Here is a 23,612-nt window from a genome sequence, read left to right on the forward strand (position 1 = left end):
TATCCAGAAAGCACACTTGCAGAGAAAAACAGAAAAGCAGCTAGTTTCCTTCAATAGCTAGCATGTATTGAGTACTTAATATGAGCCAGGGACTCTTTCCAGCACTTTAGGGTTTTTTATTTTCTTTTCTCTCCACTTTATTGTGGTAAAATATCCATAACATAAAATTTACCATCTTAACTTTTTTTTTTTTTTTTTTTTTTTGAGACAGTTTCACTCTGTCACCCAGGCTGGATTGCAGTGGCTTACTGCAACCTCTGCCTCCCGGGGGTTCAAACGATTCTCAATGCCTCAGCCTCCCGAGTAGCTGGGATTGCAATCATGTGCCACCATGCCTGGCTGATTTTTGTATTTTTAGTAGAGATGAGGTTTTGCCATTTTGGCCAGGCTGGTCTCTAACTCCCTGGCCTCAAGTGATCTGCCCACCTCAGCCTCTCAAAGTGCTGGGATTATAAGCATGAGCCACTGCTCCCAGCCTCATCTTAACCGTTTTTAAGTGTACAGTTCAGTGGTATTAAGTACATTCATATTTTTGTGCAGCCATCACCATCATCCATCTTTAGAACTCTTTTCATCTTGCAAAACCGAAACTCTACACATTAAACAATAACTCCCCAGTCCCCTATCTCCCCAGCTCCTGGCAACCACAATTCTACTTTCTGTCTCTATGATTTTGAGTACTCTAGGTACTTCATATGAGTGGAATCATACAGTATTGGTCCTTTTATGACTGGCTTAATTCACTTAGCATAATGTCCTCAAGATTCATCCATGTCATAGCAGATGTCAGAATTTACTTCCTTTTTATGGCTGAAAAATCTTGCATTGTATGTATATACCACATTTTGCTTATCTATTCATCTGTAGATGGACACTGGGTTGCTTCCACAGCTTAGCTATTATGAATAATGCTGCTATGAACATCAGTTACAAAATCTTTCAGAGACCTTCCTTTCAATTATTTTGGGTATATACCCAGAAGTAGAATTGCTGGATCATGTGGTTATTCTATTTTTAAATTTTTTTAGGAACTGCCATACTGTTTTCTACAGCAGCTGTACCATTTTACATTCCCACCAATAATGCCCAAGGGTTCTAATTTCTCCATATTCTCACCAAGCCTATTCACATTTTCAGTTTCTTTATGATTTCGTCTTGATAGGTATTCTAGGAATTTGTCCATTTCATCTAGGTTCTCCAATTTATTGGCATACAGTTATTCACAGTAGTCTCTTATAATCCTTTTTATTTCTGTAGAATTGGTAGTAATGTCTTCACTTTCATTTCTGATTTTAGTAATTTGAGTCTTTTCTCTTTTTTGCCTTAGTTCATCTAGCTAAAGGTTTGTCAGTTTTGTCGATCTTTTGTGAGAACCAACTTTTGGTTTTATTAAATTTTATCTGTTTTTCTGTTTTCTATTTATTTTATCTGTGTTCTAATCTTTATGATTTCCTTCCCTCTGCTAGCTTTGGGTTTTGTTTTTTTCTATTTCCTTAAGTTACAATGTTAGGTCTTTGACTTGAGACCTTTCTGCTTTTTTAATAAAAGTGTTTGTATCTATGATTTTTCCTCCTAGCACTCACTGTTTTCACTGCATCCCATAAGTTTTGGTATGCCGTGGTTTTTGTACTTTGTTAATCATCAGAAAAAACCTAGCCACAAGTGTTATTATTTATCCCCATTTTACAGATGAGGAAACTGGGGCTCTGAGAGGTTAAGTAACTTGCTTAGTGACCCAGTCAGTGTATGGAGGAGCTAGGTCAAGCCCAGGCAGTCTGGCTCCAGCATTTACATGCTTAATCACGATGTTATCTGCTTCCTTGCCAAGCAAATGCCCTGGGAGGAGGGAGCCAAAAACGATTCAGGACCAGTTGAATATAGTCAGATCTTTGTCTGATTCCTTTAGATCTTTTAGATACTGCATCATTAGCAGTTTGGAGTGCCAATGGATAAATGATTTATTCATTTATGTGATCTCCCATGAGTTTTGAAGTCTAAAAGTTAATGAACAACCGAAAGAACTGGGGGTTCCTGAGAGACTATGCAACATAGAGTAAGAAGAGCTAGGCTGCTATGTCAGTACCAATAAATTGACCCAGATATAGTCAATTAATGTTTCCCTATCTTAATACTTTTCTCGTTTGAAAATGTGGATAAGCACCTCTGCCAGGCCTGCCTCCACTCTTTAGTAAAAGTTGGTCAGTATCCCATCCTCAGCCTCCCTTTTCTGTTTCCTTCTGCTCTCATTTCCATAATGACCTCTCCCAAGGCCAGGGTCTGCAGTTTCTCCCCTATCTTTTTCTTGAAGGAGAAATCCTATAGCAAAATTGCCAAAATTCATTTTAAAAGTAGTAATTATAATCACTACAGTTTATTAGCACTTCGCTGTGTACTATGCATTTCCATATACTTTATTATTAATACTAAATTTGATTCTCCTAAGACCTCCCATGGCTAGAGGTAGAAGAATGGAAGTGATAGTATTATTACTCCTGTTTTGAAAACAAAAACATTGAGGGGTTCCGGAGTTGTCTAAGGTCCCTTGACAAGTTAGGATCACACCTGGGACTTGAATTCCAGTTGCCTTACTGCCCATCCCGTGTGCTTTCCACTCCTTTCTCTTCCACGGGTCTTTTAACTGTTAGGACATTTCTAATAATGGCATGAAAGACTTTGTCTCCTATACAATAAATACATTTTGGGCATTTCTCACGAGATTAAGGTTATGGTGAGAACAAAATTAAGATGATTTACGTAAAAGTTCTTACAGATAACAAAATGCTTTTCAACTATGAGACAGTGTTATAATTTAATTTGCATTTCATAATAATATATATATATATTTTGAGACAGTCTTGCTCTGTCAGCCAGGCTGGAGTGCAGTGGCCCAATCTTGGCTCACTGTGACCTCTGCCTCCAAGGTTCAAGCGATTCTCCTACCTCAGCCTCCTGAGTAGCTGGGATTACAGGCACGCACCACCACTCCTGGCTAATTTTTGTGTTTTTAGTAGAGACGGGGGTTTCACCATGTTGGTCAGGCTGGTCTCGAACTCCTGACTTCATGTTCTGCTCACCTCAGCCTCCCAAAGTGCTGGGATTACAGGTGTGAACCACCACACCCAGCCTCATAATAATATTTTTAAAACTAGCATGGAAAAGAAACTCTAGAGAAGCAAATGAGCAACTTGCTATTAAATAAAATCACCGTGGGGAACACACAATCCCTGAATTGTGTGGCTCACTTTGCCCAGAGCCGTGTAAGAAGCAAAGAAAGTAGACCAAGAGTCAGCTTTATGATGTGGTGATAGCTGTGAGGTTTAGCGCTCCTTCCTCACATTGTTTGCACTACATTTTAGAATGTGCTTGGAATTAAAAATAAAGCTGTACATTAAATTTCAACAGTGTGTGTTTAACAGTTTGGTATGGCTCCAGAATGAATCAAATGAGAGTAATATAAAAGCAAAACTAGGAAAGAAACAAATTGTGTTTTCATTGATTGCCTCAAAGTATTGATTCATATGCTGAGGAATCACTGATTTCCATCATCTGGTCCACTTTCCAGCAGAGGATTTCAGGACTTAATCCAAGCATCCATCAAAGCATTCAAATCTCTCAAATTATTTCTTAGAATTTTTAATGTTAGGAAGGGCAAAAATAAGTAATAATAATAATAACAGCTCTCATGTAACCAGCCAATTACTGTGCTAAATATTCTCTAGTTATTATTTAATCTTCACAACAGCCCTTATGAGGTGGATACTGTTTTTCCCCCACATTTTATATAAAAGGAAATTGAGGCTTAGAAAGTTTATTTGTCTAAGGTCATCAGTTGGTAAGTGGCATTTCTGCCTGAGGAAATCTGCCATCCCAGCCTCTCGCCCCACTGTTGTTACCTTTTTCCTGACATATGACCCCAGTGCTTTTCTTTATAATTCCTGGGTACCCCCTGCTCTCATGATTCTTCACCAAACCCCCACACCTCTTCTCCTTGAGAAATGCCTCGTCTAGAATTTTGACTTTTATCAAAACATGTCCCTTTCCTCAGGATCTCCCTTTAAATCTCTATTAGTAATTTCTGGTAAATCATCTTTATTAATGAGTTAATGTGGAATGGGCTAACCCCTTCCTAGTAATATTTGTTCATTTTAACAATTGGGACCTTCTGAAAACAATGGTTTAACCTAAAAGAGTGCCCAGTGGTAGAATTTCAGGCATCATGATTATCTGAAGGTAACAGTTAGACTAGTAGAGAGGACTTTTTAACTCTGGCAAGGGAAAGATGAGGAAGGAACAGGGATGGCTTCAGAGAAGGAAGCAGTTACGTAATTGGAGAGTTCATCAATGCCTTCTGTGGCATTAGATTCAGTGGATTGCCAAATTTTAATTTTTTTAGATTTGTAATATTGAAAAGGACTCAAGAGTTCAGCTGGTCTAAACTCTCACAGGAATTTGTTTACATTAAAGCAGGAGCTCACTCCCAGCACCTGGGGAGGAGAGAAACTATGAGAAAGTTCTGAGGGCCTAAATTTCACTACTTAATAAAGAATTTGCTGCATCCTAATTTTAAAAAAATGTTTATTTAATAAAAACCATTCCCTTTCATTTGATTTACGTAAAGTAAAATAGAGAGGAAGAGTTTGGACTTTGACTCATTTTTAACATTTAAAAAACATTAACATTTATTCTGTAACAAAATTCCTAACAGAGTTTTGTTTTTCTTCTTTAATTTTTAAAGCCTCCAGTTAAGTTCCTATCAACAGTTCTTGGCAAAAGTAATCTTCAGTTTTCAGGAATGAATATAAAACTGACCATCTCAACATGCAGTCTCACATTGATGAATCTTGACGACCAACAGGTAAGATCACAAATGTCATTTATAGACAAACATATCTATTTTTCCAGAGATGCCTGGGGATACTGAAAAGCATAAAGTACAACACAAGGGAAAAATCTGCTGAAGATTTATGCATAACAATCAGTAGAACGACAGCATTACTAATCCATGACTGGGGCATGTAACCACCTACATAGGTGTCCCTACCTAACTGGCTTTGAATGAAGAACTAAGGTGCAAAGAACATAGAAAATATCATTTAGCAACTCATATCCTTGAATTGATCATTGATGTCTCCACCAACCCTCCCCAAATGGATAGCAATTCCATTATCACAACTAACAGACTGTGTGTTGGGCCAGGGTGCAGATGAGGGACAAAGGGGAAAGGTGATGTTGGGGTTAATGTTCTAGCTAACTGAAATTTAAGCAGAAAATATTTTCTTCCAATTCTTGTGGTTGAGAAGCTTTCTAAAATGTTATTGTATAAAAGATAATGTTTTCTTCCTTAATAATTTATGGTACTGTGGTGTGCCTAACTTTTCACTGTGAACCTCATTTCTCAAAGAACAGCATTGCTGAAGCAAATGTAGAAGATACGCAGGCATTGGGCTCAACATGTACCTAAACCAGGACATTTTGTTTGGCTTGCTTTTAATTTTTTAAACGAAATTCCTTCTATCAGGTTATGTATGTGTGTCGGGATCTGATTTTCCTCTTTGTCTAATATGTTGTGATCCAAGTTTCTTTACACTTAAGGTTTTACTGTATGGAGTGCTGTTGATCAAGGTTTAATATGTACTTGGCAATAATAACATGCTAAAAGTCTGAGGTTACATATGGGTTGAAATGCTGGCTTTGCCACTTACTAGCAAATGACTACTACTCTGGGCTTCAGTTTTCCTCATCAGTGAAATGAGGATTATGGTACTTATTTATAAGGTTTCTGAGAGGATGGATTTTAAGTGTCTCATAGGGCTGTTTAGAGGATTAAATGAGATAATACATGTAAATTATATAGCATGTGCCAGTCACATGATATCTATTATTATTATTTACTCAAATATTCTCAGAGACCTTTTCATATACTCAGTACTTAATAGGAAGAGCATATTATAAGATTATAAAATGATCAGTAACATGTAAGTACAGGTTTTGAGGGCTATTTTATTTTCTAAATTAAAAAAACAGAATAAAATATACTGTTTAAGCAGTAGTATACAACACCTTAGAGGAAAAGTGTTAATATGAAATAGTGACAAATAAGTTCTTGTCTAGTTGGGTCCTGACTGATCTTCCAAGAGTGATGATACCATTGGTATCATGAGAGCATAACATTTTGGGCTGCACTTGGAAGACACAACACATGTGGGTGGTGAAACATTCATTCAGTCATTTTGATATTTTGACTCCAATACAAATGTAGATGCAAAATTTATTTTTAGTTTTCATTCACATGGATGGTGCCACGCAAGCTCAATGCTTTTAGTTATGAGATCTCACTAAGTAGAGGAGCCCTCGGATTATCTCAGAGTTTTGTAAGGGAGGAAGAGTAGGCAAAGCTGAAGCCATCATAATGACAGCCTTTTGGGTAGAATCTAATGATCATTTTTTAAAATGGCCCTTTCTGTGGGGCGTCTTAAACAAATGAGGAATTTATGAATGGGATTGTGGTGTATGTGGTGAGGCAGAGTTTATTCTCAGCCTCTTTCCTCTTCAGTACCCTTCTTTAGGGCAAAGTATTACTACCCATCCATAATCTTTCAGGCAAAACAGAGGTGAGGATAACGGGTGGTTTTCATTACCAGTAACTATAGTAATATTATGTGCCTTTGAAAGTAATCCATAGCTTTTCTGCACTGGTGGCATGGAATGGGGTTGTATTCAGCCCACTGCTAGAGTGGGGACCAAAGTTAAGATCTCATTTATCTCAGACCTGAGGGCTGATTTTTAATAACTATTTTGAGCTTTTCTGCAGGCATAGGGGAAATGGCTGGGGGGTATGGGGGAGAGATGTGCCACTGTAGAGGCCTCAACTCAAGAAGCTTTATATCCCACGAGAAAGACAACTAAAATGTTTAAGAAGTGAAGGCAGCAAAGATGGGAGACCTTATGGATACAGCACAAGAAAAAGGATTAATTAAATCCTTAACGCTACCAATGGAAGTTCCAAAATAAATACAAAGAAATACTAATGCCTTCCCCATCCCCACTTAATTTCTAAGATATACTTTGGACTGAAAACAAAGGTTCAAATTTATGGATATATTCATAGATGATAGCATTTATGGAACAGATAGTTCACATTTCTCTTTGGCCACTGAGAACATCAAGAATATAACAATTCATTTCCAGAAAATATTTTACAAACCTCCAGAGGCAGAAAATATTAAACATGCAGTGCTTGCAATTTTTAATTACCATATTTCAGGATGGGAAAATGCATTTTTGCAAGGGTAAGTTATAGGTATTTCCTTGTTTTAAAATTCAAGCAACAGACTTTATTGACATACTTTAATATAGTATTTTAGGGCCTCAAGCAAAGTCAGAGAGTCTCAGTTACTCACACCCCCACTAATTCTTTACTGATTTTTACAACTCTAACAGGTACTGAATTCAGAAGGGTAATAGAGTTAAGGTAAAAGAGGCAAAAATTGAGACATCCTTTAGTCTCTACAAGGAGAGGCAACTTGACATATTTAGAAGCCAAGTAGGTAATGCAAGCTGTGCAAGCACAAGAAAAAACAATGGTGCAGGCCCAATGATAAATGTCAAGTGCCACCTGGCCTCTATGTTGGGGAGACAACACTGAGGGACTTGGCAAACAGAACACCTTCCTTGTCTAAAGGTGAATCAGATGGTTTTTTTGTTTGTTTGTTTGTTGGCTACATAGGTCTATAGGTCAAAGGCTCCCAGATCTTTTACTTTAAAAAAAATAATAATAAAAAGGTAAGAATCTAGATTTTTAGCTGCTGTCTCTGTACTGAGATGTTGGTCTCTTAAAATTATAAGCATGAACCAAACAAAATAGATCTGTGGCCTGAAGACAGCCAACATGGGATATCTGATCTAAGTGAACATTTATGATACATATGGATAAATTTGGAAAACTCTCCCTAATCACACCGTGTACTCAAAAGCTTCTTTAAATCCCCTATCTTGCAAAATCAGTTAGAATTTCCCCAGAACTCCTTTCTCTAGCTCCCTTAAATGAAGATACACACACACACACTCACACACATCGTCATTTAGTCCTCACAATTTGTAAGGTACATCCAATTGTTCCTATTTTCAGTTTAGGACCCGAACCAGAGAGATTAATTTCCCAGTTACTGAGCTAATAAATAGTACAACCCAAATTTTAACCAAGTAGTCTGGTTTATCTGTGGTAACTGCATGTAAAAGAAATACAACTAATTTTACACCCCTAAAAGGGGTGTTAAAATGTTAATTTTCTATCCTCAATAAATACAAGTAAATATTTACAATTTTCATTGTCTCTCAGCTTACTGCCTATTTTTAAGACTGAAAAACAACCGAGCCAATTGCAGAGCCCAGGTTTTTCTCCCCAAGATGGGCCTTCAGATGCAGTAGTGTTTCCCACCCCCACCTCATGTGCCCTACTCAGTCCCAGAGAGAAACAGAATCACAACCTTCTAGTTTGTGGACCTCAGATTTTTTTTTTCAAGAGTTTATCTTTCCTAGTAAAGATAAAACTTTCCTGGTAAAGATAAAGATCTGGAGGTAAATACAACCAGCCAGTTTATTGTGCACTAGCATACCCCCACCCACACTAATTTACATCATGCATGCAATTAATTATCTATCCACACTCATCTAACCGTAGCTACACGCTAATTGAGAAAGCAGTGGAAGAGGTAGTAGGATTAAGAAGTCTAAGCACCAACATTTTATTTCCACCATCTCTCCCTCCTGACCCAGCTAGTGTCTGAGCAATTCTGATCAGCCTTGTCACAGTCCTATCTTTTACAGATCTCTCTCCCCAAAAGACAGGATGACCATAAAATAAGCCTCTGAATTGTCCTGTTGCACTGGATATTCGTTCTTTACTGCTATAATGGAGCAGAAGCATTTGGAACCTTTTTACTGATCATGATAAAACCTGCCGATATACTCATTTTGCTGAACCTAGCCTTCTGATGTAATCATTACTCTTCTAGAACTTCAGCATCTTAGTAAGGTAACCACGGCAACATACTCATTGATAGGGCAGGTTTTCCCAGACCAGCAAATTCTTATAGGCAAAAACTTAATTTACAAAGTTTAATTTCCAGAAATTAATTTGTGAATTAGATAGCTGAAGGTGGATCATTTTCCTTTAATACTGGTTAACACATACAATAGAAAGTAGTATACAGAGATATGTATGCAATACTATTAGCCAAACAAAATACACAGAACAAGAAATTTTATTATCTCCAATGCTGGTGCATAACAAATAACAAGCTTAATTAGAGGAGGAGACAGAGGGAAACTTCAGATACCAAGGTAATTTCTGGGCAGGTTTAAAACCTTTAAAAGTTGATAGAATAACTGTTCATAAAGTCTTTTTAGATATAGGGCTTTTTACTTGACAACTTTTATTAACAGTTCTTACAATATGAAGTTCAACTAAAGTCTTTCACCTGTCAAGTTAAAACAGCAAGCAAAACAAAATTTCTCTAGTATATAACAGCATGAGCAATGGTTTGTTTTCTTTGTACATTCACACACATTTAGTGTCTAGATTTGAAACTTTTAAATTAAGGATGTCTTAATTTTTGACTTTTAAAAATGGTTATACAATGGATTTCCTTGATTTATAGATCACAGTGGCTTTATAAATGATCAAGATACATGTACAAACAAAATTTCAGATGCTCTTGGAAACACATCTTAAGATACAGAGCACACGTGATACATATCTGAGTTTACTCATCCTTTTGGAATAATGAAGAATACTCCATTTATCTTACACTGAAAATGTAGCCTTTGATAACTGTGGCTTGACTAGATCACAAAATAGAATTTTCCAAGACTTCTTAAGCTTTCAGTCCAAATAACTCAAAAGATATGTGTCCTAGTTGGATACATTTTTTTTCTCATTATATAATTAGTATCAGTGGGCTCTTGTATTGGCAGTTTGTCTTGGTCATGACTTACTCTTGCAAAACCATCTTTACAGCAAACAAATATGAAAGATATTTTCCCCAATGCAAGGAAAATAATCTGGATCAATAACAAAGTCAAAGCCATAGGTGTTTTAGGACATTCTTGATAACAGATTTCAACGGTCTTAAAATCTTTTTTTCTTTTTCTGTAATGATTCTCTTCCTTTTTCACAACTGTGCAGTCACTGTCCTATTGTCTTCTATTCTGAAAAACAAATTTTTTTGAAGGTCAAGTTTTTCAATGGCACAAAACTATTTGGAATGAACCCAAAAGATAGCGGAAAGTTGGGTCCCTCCTCAAGTAGTTTCCTCCTCTTTTAACAGCATGTAACTACTCTCTATCAATAATCTCATCACAACCGAGTTCTTCGGTCAGACGATTGACAACCATCAGTGAAAAAAGCTCTTCGATAAAAGCTAACTGATCAAACGGGGTTTTCTCATAATGCATCTGAAACCCGCCATCCAGGGCTGCTTCTCTTGTTCTCAGAAACATCTTGTCGGCTTCTTCAAGGGCGGCTGATACTCTGTAGCCGGCACCACTAAGCTGCTCCTCTTCGGGATAGTCGTAGTCGTCCTCCCAGTCATCAAATTCCTCGCCCTCGTCCTCGCTCTCGAAGTCTGCGCCCGCCACCTGGCCTGGCTGCTCCCCAGCGTTGGGCCTGTTAGCAAGGCTCCGTTTCCCCTCTGGCGCCGCCATTGGCTGGGCCTCCTCCTCCTCCTCCATTGGGCCTTCCTCCTCGAGCTGTGGCTGGGCCCCGTTGCGGGAGGGACGCAGGGATAGCTCCCGGCTCCCGCTGCCTACCTCCATCTGCGGAAGGTCACCCTCGCCAGGCATCACATCCATCTGCAGGTCACTGCTCTCTTCATACAGCTCGGACAACTCAGCCATTTCCGACATTGTGCAAACCGCTCAACCTCTCGGAAAAAGCTTCCAGCAAGATAGATGCTGCGCGGCCGGGCGTTCGTGCGCGTGCGCAAAGGCTGCGCGCTTGCGTAACCCCGCGCGCAGGCGTGGTCCTCAGGTACCGCCTCCTGCTTGGCGCGCCGCTGTGGTTGGAGTAGCTCAATGTTTTCCCCGGGGTGTTGGCGTCGCTTTTTGAGCTAGGTTTCCATCGATTCAAACTTAGTATCTAGGGACCCTGCGTGTAAGAGCGTAACAGTTTCTGTGTTACTTAACCCTACTGCTGCTTGTAATGCTGCAAACCAGAAAATAACCTTACATGGCCTTCGTAACATTTAATGCTCTTTCCCCCCCTTCTTCCTCCTCCCCTGGGCAATTTCCCGATGTACTGATGACTTCTAAATCCACGTCTCCAAACCAGACAACATCCATAACCACAGACCAGCATATTAAGAACTAATCCATTCTGTCCTTTTAGTGTTGTCATTTAAAAAGTTAAATTCACAAACAACAGATATATTGTACTTTTTTTTTAGTTATAGTGAAGAAATACTTGGTCCCATTTCTTTTCGCCTGGGAGGTATCTTTCCACTGTTAGCAATGCGGTGTGTATTCTTTAAATTCTTTTTATTTGCATTTACATGTATCTTTATGTATTCATAGCAAAATACTATCTTGTGTGTTTTTTAGAAACATGTTTTACCAGTTTTTACCTTCAATTTAAAAGCTGAGGCTTTTAAGTTTTATGTACTTATATGAATTATATGACTGTGTATACTTACAGGATTCAAGCACATTTCATTTATTCTGCACTTTATTTCTATTATTATTACTTTGTAGTTATGTAGAGTTACAACTCACCATAATGTAGAATCAGTGGAAGCCCTGAACTTGTTTTCCTGCAACTAGATGGTCCCATCTGGGGGTGATGAGACACAGTGACACCCGAGGTGTGTTCCTTATGTCGGGTCTATTCTGTAATCGAATTTTGGTTGCTGTTACTGTGGAAAATCCTGCCTCACAAAGATAGGATGTTGAAAATGGAAGGAGGCTTTTCAGTACTTTTGTGGCAATCTCAGGATGTTCGGCCTTGACTTTAATCGAGAACGTATGGAGATCTGAAGTTGTCTCAGACATACTTTTAAGGCCACTGTCATTTGCAATATCAAGCAGTTGATCCTCTTCTAGCGTGGACAAAGTGGATTCACCTGGCTTATTCACAAATTGGTCACAGATCCATTCCGTCTTTTGTGGATAAGAAGTGTGATGGTTAATACTGAGTGTCAACTTGATTGGATTGAAGGATACAAGTATTGATCCTTGGTGTGTCTGTGAGGGTGTTGCCAAAGGAGATTAACATTTGAGTCAGTGGGCTGCAAAAGGCAGACCCACCCTTAATCTGGTTGGGCACAATCTAATCAGCTGCCAGCTTGGCTAGAATACAAGCAGGCAGAAAAATGTGAGAAAAGAGACTGGCCTAGCCTCCCAGCCTAAATCTTTCTCCTGTGTTGGATGCTTCCTGCCCTTGAACATCAGACTCCCAGGTTCTTCAGTTTTAGAACTCAGACTGGCTCTCCTCTCTCCTCAGCCTGCAGACAGCCTATTGTGGGACCTTGTGATAGTGTGAGTTAATACTTAATGAACTGCCCTTTACATATATGTACATATATGTGTGTGTGTATGTGTATTATGTGTGTGTGTGTGTGTATATATATATATATATGTATATATCTATTCCATTAGTTCTGTCCTTTTAGAGAACCCTGACTAATACAGGAAGTAATACTCAAAATCTTTTGAAAGCTGGGATAGGTGATCATGCATCAGCTGGGAGAAAGAAGACCCTGGCTCAGTCTCTTTCAAAATCTCTGCTAATGTTTGAAATGTCAGAAATCCCAGTGTTCGTTTCTCACCCCCGTGAATCCAGTGTGGCTTTGAATGCAACCACTTTATCTGCCAAGTTGAACACAGTTGCTGTTCGTCCCTGAAGGGACAGAGTTCATTGAGCAGGTTGAATTTGTCACACAAATAAGCAAGTTTTGTGACCCATTCTGTGTCACTGAAATGTGCCGCCAATGGTGACTGTTTTTCTAAAAAGACATCTCTGAAGCAGCTCTCTTAACTCAAAAACTCTGGCCAGTGATCTACCTTTAGAAAGCCATCTCACTTCTGTGTGTAAGAGAAGATGTGTGCTCTGCATCCATCTCCTCACAGAGCTGCACAAACAGATGTGAGTTAAGGGCATGTATAATATGGTTAATAATTTTAATTACATACTGCAAAATGTTGTTAAGTTCAGGTGACATTTTCCGACTAGCCATCATTTTTCTGTGGATGACACGGTGCATAGACTTACATTCAGAAGCGTCCTCTTTGACCTGAGTAGTGAAACCAAAATGCCATCCAGTCATGGCAGCTGCTCCACCCGTGCATATACCAACGCAAAATGACTGATTCCACTTTCCTGATATGTAATCATTCAACGACTTGAATAGTTCTGCAGCTGTGGTGCTGGTTGGCAACAAAAGTGCATATAATATATCCTCATTCACATCCTCCTGAAAAATATATCACACACAAAAAAGCATTGTTGCTGAGTTGTCAGCATCAGTAGACTCATTAACCTGGATTGCATACCACGGTGACTCATTAATCCTCTCTAACAGTTGTGCCTCATTATCCTCTGATATTTCATCAATTCATCTAGTTGTGGTGCTAGCCAAAAGAGGAACACATGCCACCTTTTGAACTGCAGCCTCTCCTGAAAGTTCATGACAAATGTCCTTAGCAGCAGGCAGGATCATCTCTTCATCAATAGTAAAGGGCTTCTTAGCTTTAGCAATGTGGTTAGCCACTAAGAATGATGCTGTCAGCGCAAACACATCTGATGAAGTGGTAGCCTTCAATAATTGCTTCTATTCTTTGTGTTCACATTGTTTTCTTTTGAAAAACTCCAAAGGCTTAGTATTAATGCAGGGTGTGTGGTCTCCATGTGACAAAGCAGTTTAGAAGGCTTCATGGCTTTGTTAGATAGCAACTTGCTACATACTATACAAAGCAAGCTTGGAGAATGTGAATCACCTGTTGCAATGAACTGGTATTTTAAGTAGGACTCTTGGTATTTTCTTTTAAATGCAGCTTGCTTTTTGTTGGCAGTCTTAAAGTCTTCTGCAGTCTCATCACTGGATCTTTCCCCCTCTTCAAAGAACCTCTCCAGTGAAGTTTGTTTTTTACTCATTTTGGCTAGGGTTAGCTTATGGGCTTACCAAAACTGTGACTGAGAAAGTGCACGGTGCAGGAAAGAGACATGGACAGAAGTGGTAAATAAAATAATGGGCGGGCCAGGCACAAACTAAAATCGTCGGATTCTGACTTAAAGCCTGCCATCAGCTGCAGCTGTACAACTGAAGTACATCAACTCACTTGCCACTATGTAGCCTGCCACCAGATGCAACTTAAGTGGCACTTGCTACTTACTGATAGGGTTTTGATATGAGTCTGCAAGCAATTGATTTATTGTGGTCTCTGTGCAGTCAAACCTCTCTGCTATTGTTAATCTGTATTTGTAGCCACTCCCCAGCACTAGCATCGCCACCTCAGCTCTACCTCAGATCGTCAAGCATTAGATTCTCATAAGGAACATGCAACCTAGACCCCTCGTATGCGTAGTTCACAACAGGGTTCATTCTCCTATGAGAATCTAATGTCGCCGCTGATCTGACAGGAGGCAGAACTCAGACAGTAATGTGAGCAACGGGGAGCAGCAGTACATACACATGAAGCTTCTCTCACTTGCCAACTGCTTACATCCTGCAGTGCAGCCCAGTTCCTAACAGTCCACAGACTGGTACTGGTCTGTGTCCAGGGGAGTTGGGAGCCCCTGCTCTAGTTCTCCTCACCATGGACACATAATTTCTGGCTGACTGCTGCTTGGTGTCACATTTATCATAGACTAAAATTCTTAAATACATGAGTCTATTTTTAGACTTTGAATTCTTGTGAAATTTCTACAGTTTTATATATTGCTGTTTGATCAGGAATATTTTGTCTTTGTTCTTTAAAAAATCGCCCTCACTCTTCTTGCGCATGTATTCTTTTATATGAATTTAGGAGCATCTCGAATATGACATTATAATATTTCTTCTTATCTGATAAGGGAATTCTTATGAATTTGTTCTTTTAAAATTTGCTTTAGCTCTTCTTGCACATTTATTCTTCCATATGAATTTTAGAAGCATTTTTATTGGAATTGCATGGAATTTATAAATTAATCTGGGGTAGGATTGACACCTTTGTAATACCATCTTCTCATCCATGAAAGTGATATATATCTTTCTATTTGTTCAGGACTTATTTATACTCTTCAATGAAGTTTTCCAAAAAAGCATTACATGATTCCTATTAGTTTTATACTAAAGTACTCTTACAAAGTGTACCTTTCTCCCCCAAATACAGTGTCTAATTGGCTTTTTTTTTTTTTTTTTGAGACAGAGTCCTGCTCTGTCGCCCAGGCTGGAGTGCAGTGGCATGATCTCGGCTCACTGCAAGCTCCACCTCCTGGGTTCACACCATTCTCCTGCCTCAGCCTCTCAAGTAGCTGGGACTACAGGCGCCCGCCACCACGCCCGGCTAATTTTTTGTATTTTTAGTAGAGACAGGGTTTCACTGTGTTAGCCAGGATGGTCTCGATCTCCTGACCTCTTGATCTGCCTGCCTCGGCCTTCCAAAGTGCTGGGATTACAGGCGTGAGCCACTGCACCCGGCCGACTATTGTTGATATATGGGAATGACATTGATCTTTGTATATTGACTTTGTTTTTACTGAAATATAAATGTAGACAAGTACACACATAATAAGTCCATAATAATTATCACAAAATGAACAGTTGTATAACCAATACTCAGATCAAGAAACTCCAACATGCCAGAAAATCATTTGCCCCTTCTTCCTGTGCTCCAGAAATAACCACTATTCTGATTTCAAATACCATAATTTTGCCTAGTTTTGAACTTCATATAAATTAAGCCATGCAGTATATATTCTTTGTGTTAGACTTCTTTTGCTCAACAAACATGTTGCTGCTATATAGTATGCCACCATTTGAATATTACAATAGTCATCATTGGAATTGTTTCCAATTTAGGGCTGTTATGAACAGGGCAGTTACTATCTTCTTTGAGAATGTTTTTTGTTGCACATATTTACACAATTGTGTTGGATATACATCGAGAAATAGATTTTCTTGGTCATATAATCAGCTTTGGTAGATTCTGTCACACAATTCTGAAAACAGGATTAGTCAATAGGTGCATAGTTGGTGGTTTAATGAACCTTCAAAATAGCATGACAAATATGTCTCTGCAAATGATCGTTACACTGTGGTTTGCAAACAAGCAATCCTAGACTCTCAAATAAAAGACAATCTTCTTAGCTAATTAATGCAGTTTACTTGGCGATTCTTACTCATATTAGAAGTCTTAATGTAGCCTTACTCAGGATACATTTAGTAGTGAATGACTGAAATCAAATTCAAACTAACTTTTGCAAAAAGAAACAAAAATATAAAGGGAGTGGGTAAAATATATTGGTTAAAGTGATGGAACAAATGTTACCACCAGACTTTTTTCCTATTTTTAGTTCTCAGTTCTGATTTTCATCAGAAGAAAAGCTTCATATTCCAGCAGACTTTTCTCACATGGCAGCATAATATGGCCCCTAGAAGCTTTGGGCTTACATAGTTTTTAACGGCAGAGAGAGATGCTTTCTCTCCTACTATTCATTTCAGTTCTTCCCAATTGATTGGTTCTGCTGTATCCAGAGAGATGGTATTTTCTGATTGGCTAGCCCTAGATAATGTTCCACCTAGGTGGGCAAGGGCAGTGAGATGGGCATCACAAAATCATCGGAATCTCATGGTTTAAATGAGATTATTATAGAGTGTAGGTGGGGTGGTTTTCAAAGGGATGCTGATCAGGCAAAAACAAAAGGAACAAATGTATGTCTATTACTGTTAGACTGTATATAACTAGAAATAATTAATTTATATTAGCATACATGTTTATGTTTTTCAGATTATTGCAAATCATCATATGCAGTCTATTTCATTTGCCTCTGGAGGGGATCCTGTAAGTATGGATTCACAAAAGTTCTTTTTATGAGTTAAAATAACTGCTTGACATTTGGGGCTGGATGATAAAAAAATAAAATAAAAGAACTTGTACATAAACCATATTAGCCACTACATGTCTTTTCCTAACATACTATTACAGTCTGTGAATAGCTACATGTAGCAGATAATAAAATATTTGCTTTGGGCAAAATATTTCCTATCATTAGTAGATGAGCTAGTAGTGCTCCATTGTTTTATTAGCCATGGAGTTATCATCTAATAAGCTTCTTGTTGATAATATCGAAATCATGAAAAGCAAGTATGTCATACATGTGTTGTTCAATCCTTCCTTAGAATTCTTCTCAACACAGAGTTTCTGGCACACTTTACTAATCAACTGGACTTGGTATATCAACCAAGTCAGCTAAGTCTAATCTGGAATGAGCAACCAGGTTTGCAGGAACTCATGCAGGAAATGCTGAGCTGGGGAGAGAGAACTTGTAGTTCTTGTCTACCAAGAAGGGGTCGTGTGGTACTCATTTCCCAGAAATCGTACAGGATTTCTCCAAGCCTACTCTGCAGAATGGAGTGTCATTCCTTGACTCCCTACTGCACCATTTCTGGACCAGAGCAAAAGGAGAGGGGCTTTGAAGCTAGGCAGCCTGCAACTGAGCAAGAAGCCAATCTGTTTAAACTGAGGGAGTAGAAGAATACTTTTGCCACTCTGTGACATTATCGGTCTTTTTATCATACTCTTTCCTCTTCTAACCTTCCATATGTTTTGATGAAAGGTTAGAAGAGGATGGAATATGACTTTCATAATGGTTAAACATCAGTCATGTCAAGAAAACAGGGGGAACATACACAGACCTTGTTCTTACTCAGAATGTATTACCTTCTTTTCTGCAAAGCATTTTTTTAAGAAGAGATTATATCCTTCAGGAATGAACCAATAAAATTCAGTTTCACAATTGATTGTTTTCTATCTACCACATTTAGTTTTCACCTGTAATTGAGGAATAAAATGTAGAGTCATAAATGATAGGATGATAACCTAGAAACCCAAGAAAGATATAGAAGATGCTAAAAACTAAATCTGGCAGCTGATACCATGGTAGTTTTCATTTGTTTTAAACTTTTTGCTAAATATTCAATGGGGGATAAATAACTATATATCCTAAAAGGAAGTAAAGTTCTGAAGTTACTCGGTAATCATTGCTTCGTTTACTGGCATCTAAAGTATTTAAGCAGGTTCTTCCACTTGGGTGTTGGTGTAACTTACCTGTATATAAAATATATAGCTAAATGCTATTTAAACTAGCCAATTCTTAAAAACACTTCAATAATTACTTGTTTTCACATTGGCTACCAGTGACCCAGAGTATTTAAGCATGTGAAACCAAGACATGCTTTTTTTTTTTTTTTTTTTTTTTTTTGAGATGGCGTCTCACTCTTGTCACTCAGGCTGGAGTGTAGTGGCACGATCTTGGGTCACAAAGCATACGGAAGAAAAGCAGCCTTTATAGGATTTCAAACCCTTGTTTTCTAATTAATGGATATTCAGTTTCCCCTTTAGGCATTACTACTTCCTCATCTTTTAGCCTGGGGTATAGTTATTTTCAAATAACTATTATATATTAGTTCCATGATGCTGCCATTTTTAAAAGTAAACTAAATGTTAAGAGTTCTACCTTTTCCCCAAGAAATTCCACAGATGCCTAATTGTAAATTCCCATTAGCAAACAAGGGACATACAAGGTGTCTGGTGCTTAGCAGCTGCTATTTGAGCCCAAGAGCCTATCTGGACTCTTTTCCATCCAGCCTAGTAATCTGGCCTCAATAGCAACACTAAGGATGGTGGCTGGCAGAGAGGGTCAACTGAATCCAGGCTGAAAAATACCAGCACTTTCTCTTCTTCCTAGCTCAGTCATCCATGAAGGAACTCAAATACTTTTCTTAAAAGATTTAAAGTAGTGTTTATACATGTAGTGTGAAAAATAATTATTGGCATTTGCCCTAAATTTCTCAAGGGTTGTCATCATGTTAGAATTGGTACGCAAACATTCATTTACTCAAGGCATGTCCTGAATGATTTCTGTTATTGTTCTCCAGAATCTTAATTTTTTCACACTCTCTTCATGTGCCTTTAGTTCTTTAAATTGACTAAAGCACTGTTCCTATCAAAACAAACAGTAAATAATTTGTGGCCGTTATAGGAAAGTTTGTACCTGCTGCATTGAGAGCACCTCTGTGCTCTCTAAAGCTGGTGAGAAAGCCTGTTGCTTCTAATTTAAAGTAGAAATCTGGTGGCGGTGCCATGGCTTAGTTGGTTAAAGCGCCTGTCTAGTAAAATAGAAGTCTGGAGCCGCCCTAAGCATTGGCATTAGAAATCATCTCTATGAAGTTTTACCATCAGGTCAGGGAGGCAGTATGGTGTACTGCCAGGCTTTGGAGTCAAGTAGACATGACTTATTTAAACTCCCTAAACTCCGGAGTCCTCATATGTAAATGGAGGATAATCCCTATTGCCTGACAGTGTTGTGGGAATTAAGTGAAATGATACATGGTTAGTGTTAGCACAGTGCCTGGCACACAGTCACAAGAAGCAACTACTACCACAATTGCTAACACATGCCCATATTTGTTTTAGGATACTAACTGAGATTGTTTACAGCTTCACAGTGAACTGTGTACAAGGGTAGGAAGCTGGCTTAAAAGTCCCTGTGGTCCAACATAGTAATCTTTCTACAAGATTTCCTCTAAAATTTCAAAAATAATGAATAGTCTTCTCATCTCTTGGCCTTTGCTCACCCTCATTTTAACTCTCTTTGCAAAAATAGTTGTTTTCCATCCGTCAGCCCTGAAAACAGTTGTTGGTAATGCCTCTATAACCATATATACTTTCTCCACTTAAAAAATGCATTGTATGTCAAAAATTAAATACATTTAAACATATTTTCCCCTGCTATTTGTGCTTTACTTTTAGCATTCTGTAAATTCTCCCAAATGTTTACAGCTATAGAATTTTAGAACTATACCAATGTTGGAGGCTGTTTTGAAGATGAGGAAACTGAGGTCTGGAGAGGTCTCACAGCCTCTTTCCCATAATTGGACCTACCAGACAGCATGGCTGGCATCAGACCACCTCTTCACTTAAATAAGAGTGGCAAAGTCCCCAGCAATTGTGGCTTTCCTTCTAAATTCATACAAAACAAAGCCCAAGGATATGGCCTTATTTATTTAGAGGATATTTAAAACCTTTTTTCTTTTTTGCGTAAAAGAAATTTACTTAGGTATGTGTTATTATTTTTTTTAATTGCCCAAGACGAGTTATGCTGACCCTGAGATCCACTTCCTGTGTGATTCATTGTGGGTTATTAAGTGATTGTCCTTGAGGGTATTACAAACATAGGCTTTTATTTCCTGCCAGTTGATTGCATCTTCCCTCTAGAGAGTCATACTTCTAATCTGCAAATGGCATTGTGTGTATTTTTTTCCCGAGAACTCAGATAACAAAAAGCATCTTTAATTATTAAAACCTTATCATTCATCAGCTTACTGTTTTCAATAAAAGCTGGAATTACCAAGTGGCGTTTTGTTGGTTTGTTTTTATGAAGTCAGCAGTGCATCTCTTTTTGAACTTCTTAAGTTTTTCAGGGGGTCTCTTTTTTTAAAAATGATTTTTCTTTTCTGTATATTGATAAAATAAATTCCTTGTATTTTCACTTTATTCTCCCTTAAGTTGACTTGCACTGCATACAAGCAAGCTAACAACCACAAAATCCAACATGTCTCTTTAGTCAACTAACTTTCTGATGTATGTGGTATATGTTTGGACAACAGGAAATCATGATACCCTATCTTAGTTTATGTCACCTTCGTGATTGCATAATCCCTGATATTTCAACTTTCAACCTAGGACAGCATCATAGTCTCTAGCCATTTTTAAAGAATATGTCCTAACATATTCCCTATCTGCTTTCTCTTTTATTCTTAATGACAGTCTGCCTCTAAATTTTTAATTTTCTGATTCTTTCCCCAAGGGACAGAGAACATGGACTCCATAATTGTTAAACTATATAGTGTATATTTGTTTATGTTCCCTTTTACAATGCTTTTCTTTTCTCTTTAAATAAAAAACATTTGTATTTAAGTCCTTGCCTCAGTATCATGTCCGAAATATATGTTTCTTTCAACAGTACAGTTCATCCATTTTAAATACAGTCATTTTCCCTTTTTTATAGGATACTACAGACTATGTTGCCTACGTAGCTAAAGATCCAGTTAATCAACGAGGTATGGAAAGCAACTTACAGATTTTTTAAAGAGCTGGTATATACCAACTCTAAAAAGTAACCAACAGTTATTTTCAATGTACAGAGTGATGAGTATCACTAGGGTGCTATATTGCATTATAGAAATATTATGCAAATTTGAGTTGGAAGTAAATCACCCTGTTAGCAGAGCAAAGTAGAAAAACTATGTAGATGAACTTTAAATCATTTTAAAGATCCACAAACCAAAGGCTTAGCTATTTGTGTACTCAAAAGAGAAGCTATTATGGTTATGATAGAGGGGGCTGGTTGTCACATCCCCACTGGACAAATGAATTACATGTAAGATCAAAGCCAGTGAGGAGTGAGGTTATTGGCCTGCATTGGCTTTGGGGTGCGTGTGTGTGTGTGTGAGTCTGTGTACTTGCTGTTCAAGAGCCTGTAGTATCTCTTTGAATGCTTGACTTCATCATGTGGATTTCAGCTTAAATGCCTCTTCTTCAGAGACCTTCTTTGATAGCACCTCCTGTCTCCAGTAGCATATGCTACCTTGCTGCATCACAACACTTATTTCTCTCTTCATTAACACTCCACATTTCTATTATAGGTTAGTGCAAAAGTAATCACAGTTTGCCATTGCTTTTAATGGCAAAAACTGCAATTACTTTTGCACCAACCTAATATATTTTATTTACTCACATATTGCACTTGTTTGTATGTTAAATGTATCCTTTCTACTAGGCTAAAATCTTCATGAGGGCAGGAACCTGTTTCTCTTACTTGCTCTTGTTCCCTAGTACTCACCATGATGCCTAGCATATAGGCGATACTCAAAAACTATTTTATTGAATGACTGAGTGAATGGAAGAGTGATTTGATGGGAATTCTTGTTTCAGGATTTAGCAAGGTCACATGGTTAGTATTGCTTCTCATCCCTAACGCTGGGACATTCAGACTCCTCTTAGGGAGAAGTGTTAGGTTGGTTCTCCTCCTTAACTAGAACGTATTGGTTGGGCCACATCCTCTGCTGTCCCGGGGATGGAGTTTGCCCCCAAACATTTATTAAATGGACATGGAGTAGGACTTGAAAATTTAGAGAGCTATAAGACACCGAGGTGGAAATGCACATGGGATGCTGGGGAGTAAATAAATAGAACACCCTGGACCTCACAGTGTAAAAGTCTAAAGGCATCTACAGGACAGAAACCAGAGAGCTAATAAGTAGGGACTTAATCCCATGGGCAGATGGGTGGAGAGTACTGTTTACAAAGTAGAGTTTAGACAGATTGGTTTGGCAGCAGGATGTAGTAGACAGATTCAGGGAGAAACTTAAGGCAGGGATATCCATTTGGAAGCTATTGTGATTGTCAGAAATGAAATGATGAAGCCCAGCTGCTGGCACAGAGCCTGGCACGTAGTAGATCCTCAGCAAATGTTTGCCAAAAGAATGTGGCAGCAAAAATATGAAAAGGAAGGAACAGAGGATAAACACTATGAAATACTCCATTAAAAGTGACCCAGTCTAAACCAAATAAGAAGAATGAATCATGGTCAAAGAGTGAGCAGGAGAGACAGGAACTAGTAAATGGGGCAGTGGGGATGTAGGAACAGGGTGCAACAAAGGATACCAGAAAAGGGCAACTTCTTCTAATCCCTGCCTGAACTTCCCTAAATAATAACTGCTTGCTATTTCTGGGAAGGCCTCTGAACAACAACACTTTTTGTCTTAACATGGAAATGACGGGGTGAAAGGAAGAAAAAAATACATCAGGAAATCTAGATGTTTAGTAACTTTGCCATCAGTTACAGAATATCTCTGGGCATGTCATTGCTCTTAAGTAAATGATGGTGAAGAGTTCAAAGATTAATGTTGTTGCTAAGGGTAATGGCCAAGAAGGATCCACATGCTTGCAAAGCTCTCCCTTAAGTGAAACAGGAGAGGCAGAGAAAATTATGATGCAGCACATTCACTTTGAAAGCCCCTGTTCTGGTGCCTGAGTCATTCGTCAGAGCTGAGCTGCTTGAAGAGGACCCCTGGGGATCCTGGCATGGGGATTTTGAGAAGGTATTCGTGAGAACTGTTGAGCGAGGTCCTTGATGGGAGGTGAGGGATAGAAACAGTCCAAATCAAGGTTTCAGTTTTTTCTTTTTTTAGCCATCAGCCTGTGTATAGGAAATAAGGTTGATGCTGGAGTCAGAAAGACTGGGTTGGAATCATAATTATTTCATCATCTCACTGTATGATGTCAGGCAGATAGTTTCACAATCTCAAACCTTGATTTCCTTATCTTTTAAGTGGGAATAATAACATCTGCATAAC

At 38.4% G+C, this 23,612-nt stretch overlaps 2 protein-coding genes across 2 annotated transcripts in view; one reads left to right on the top strand and one right to left on the bottom strand.

The window, feature by feature from the left end:
* SHC4 (SHC adaptor protein 4) overlaps positions 1-23,612 on the top strand; it is a 139,513-nt gene that overhangs the window by 73,879 nt on the left and 42,022 nt on the right. Inside the window, exons 4-6 of the mRNA XM_030814122.1 lie at positions 4,736-4,855; positions 16,981-17,034; positions 21,263-21,314. Coding sequence (XP_030669982.1) covers positions 4,736-4,855; positions 16,981-17,034; positions 21,263-21,314 — 226 coding nt within the window. The remainder of the gene's footprint in view (positions 1-4,735; positions 4,856-16,980; positions 17,035-21,262; positions 21,315-23,612) is intronic.
* Positions 9,246-10,996, bottom strand: EID1 (EP300 interacting inhibitor of differentiation 1). The gene has a single exon (XM_030814123.1). The coding sequence runs from the start codon at positions 10,903-10,905 to the stop codon at positions 10,336-10,338; it is 570 nt and encodes a 189-aa protein (XP_030669983.1). The 5' UTR covers positions 10,906-10,996; the 3' UTR covers positions 9,246-10,335.

The sequence above is a fragment of the Nomascus leucogenys genome, chromosome 6 (genome assembly GCF_006542625.1).
Source record: "Nomascus leucogenys isolate Asia chromosome 6, Asia_NLE_v1, whole genome shotgun sequence".
NCBI lineage: Eukaryota > Metazoa > Chordata > Mammalia > Primates > Hylobatidae > Nomascus > Nomascus leucogenys.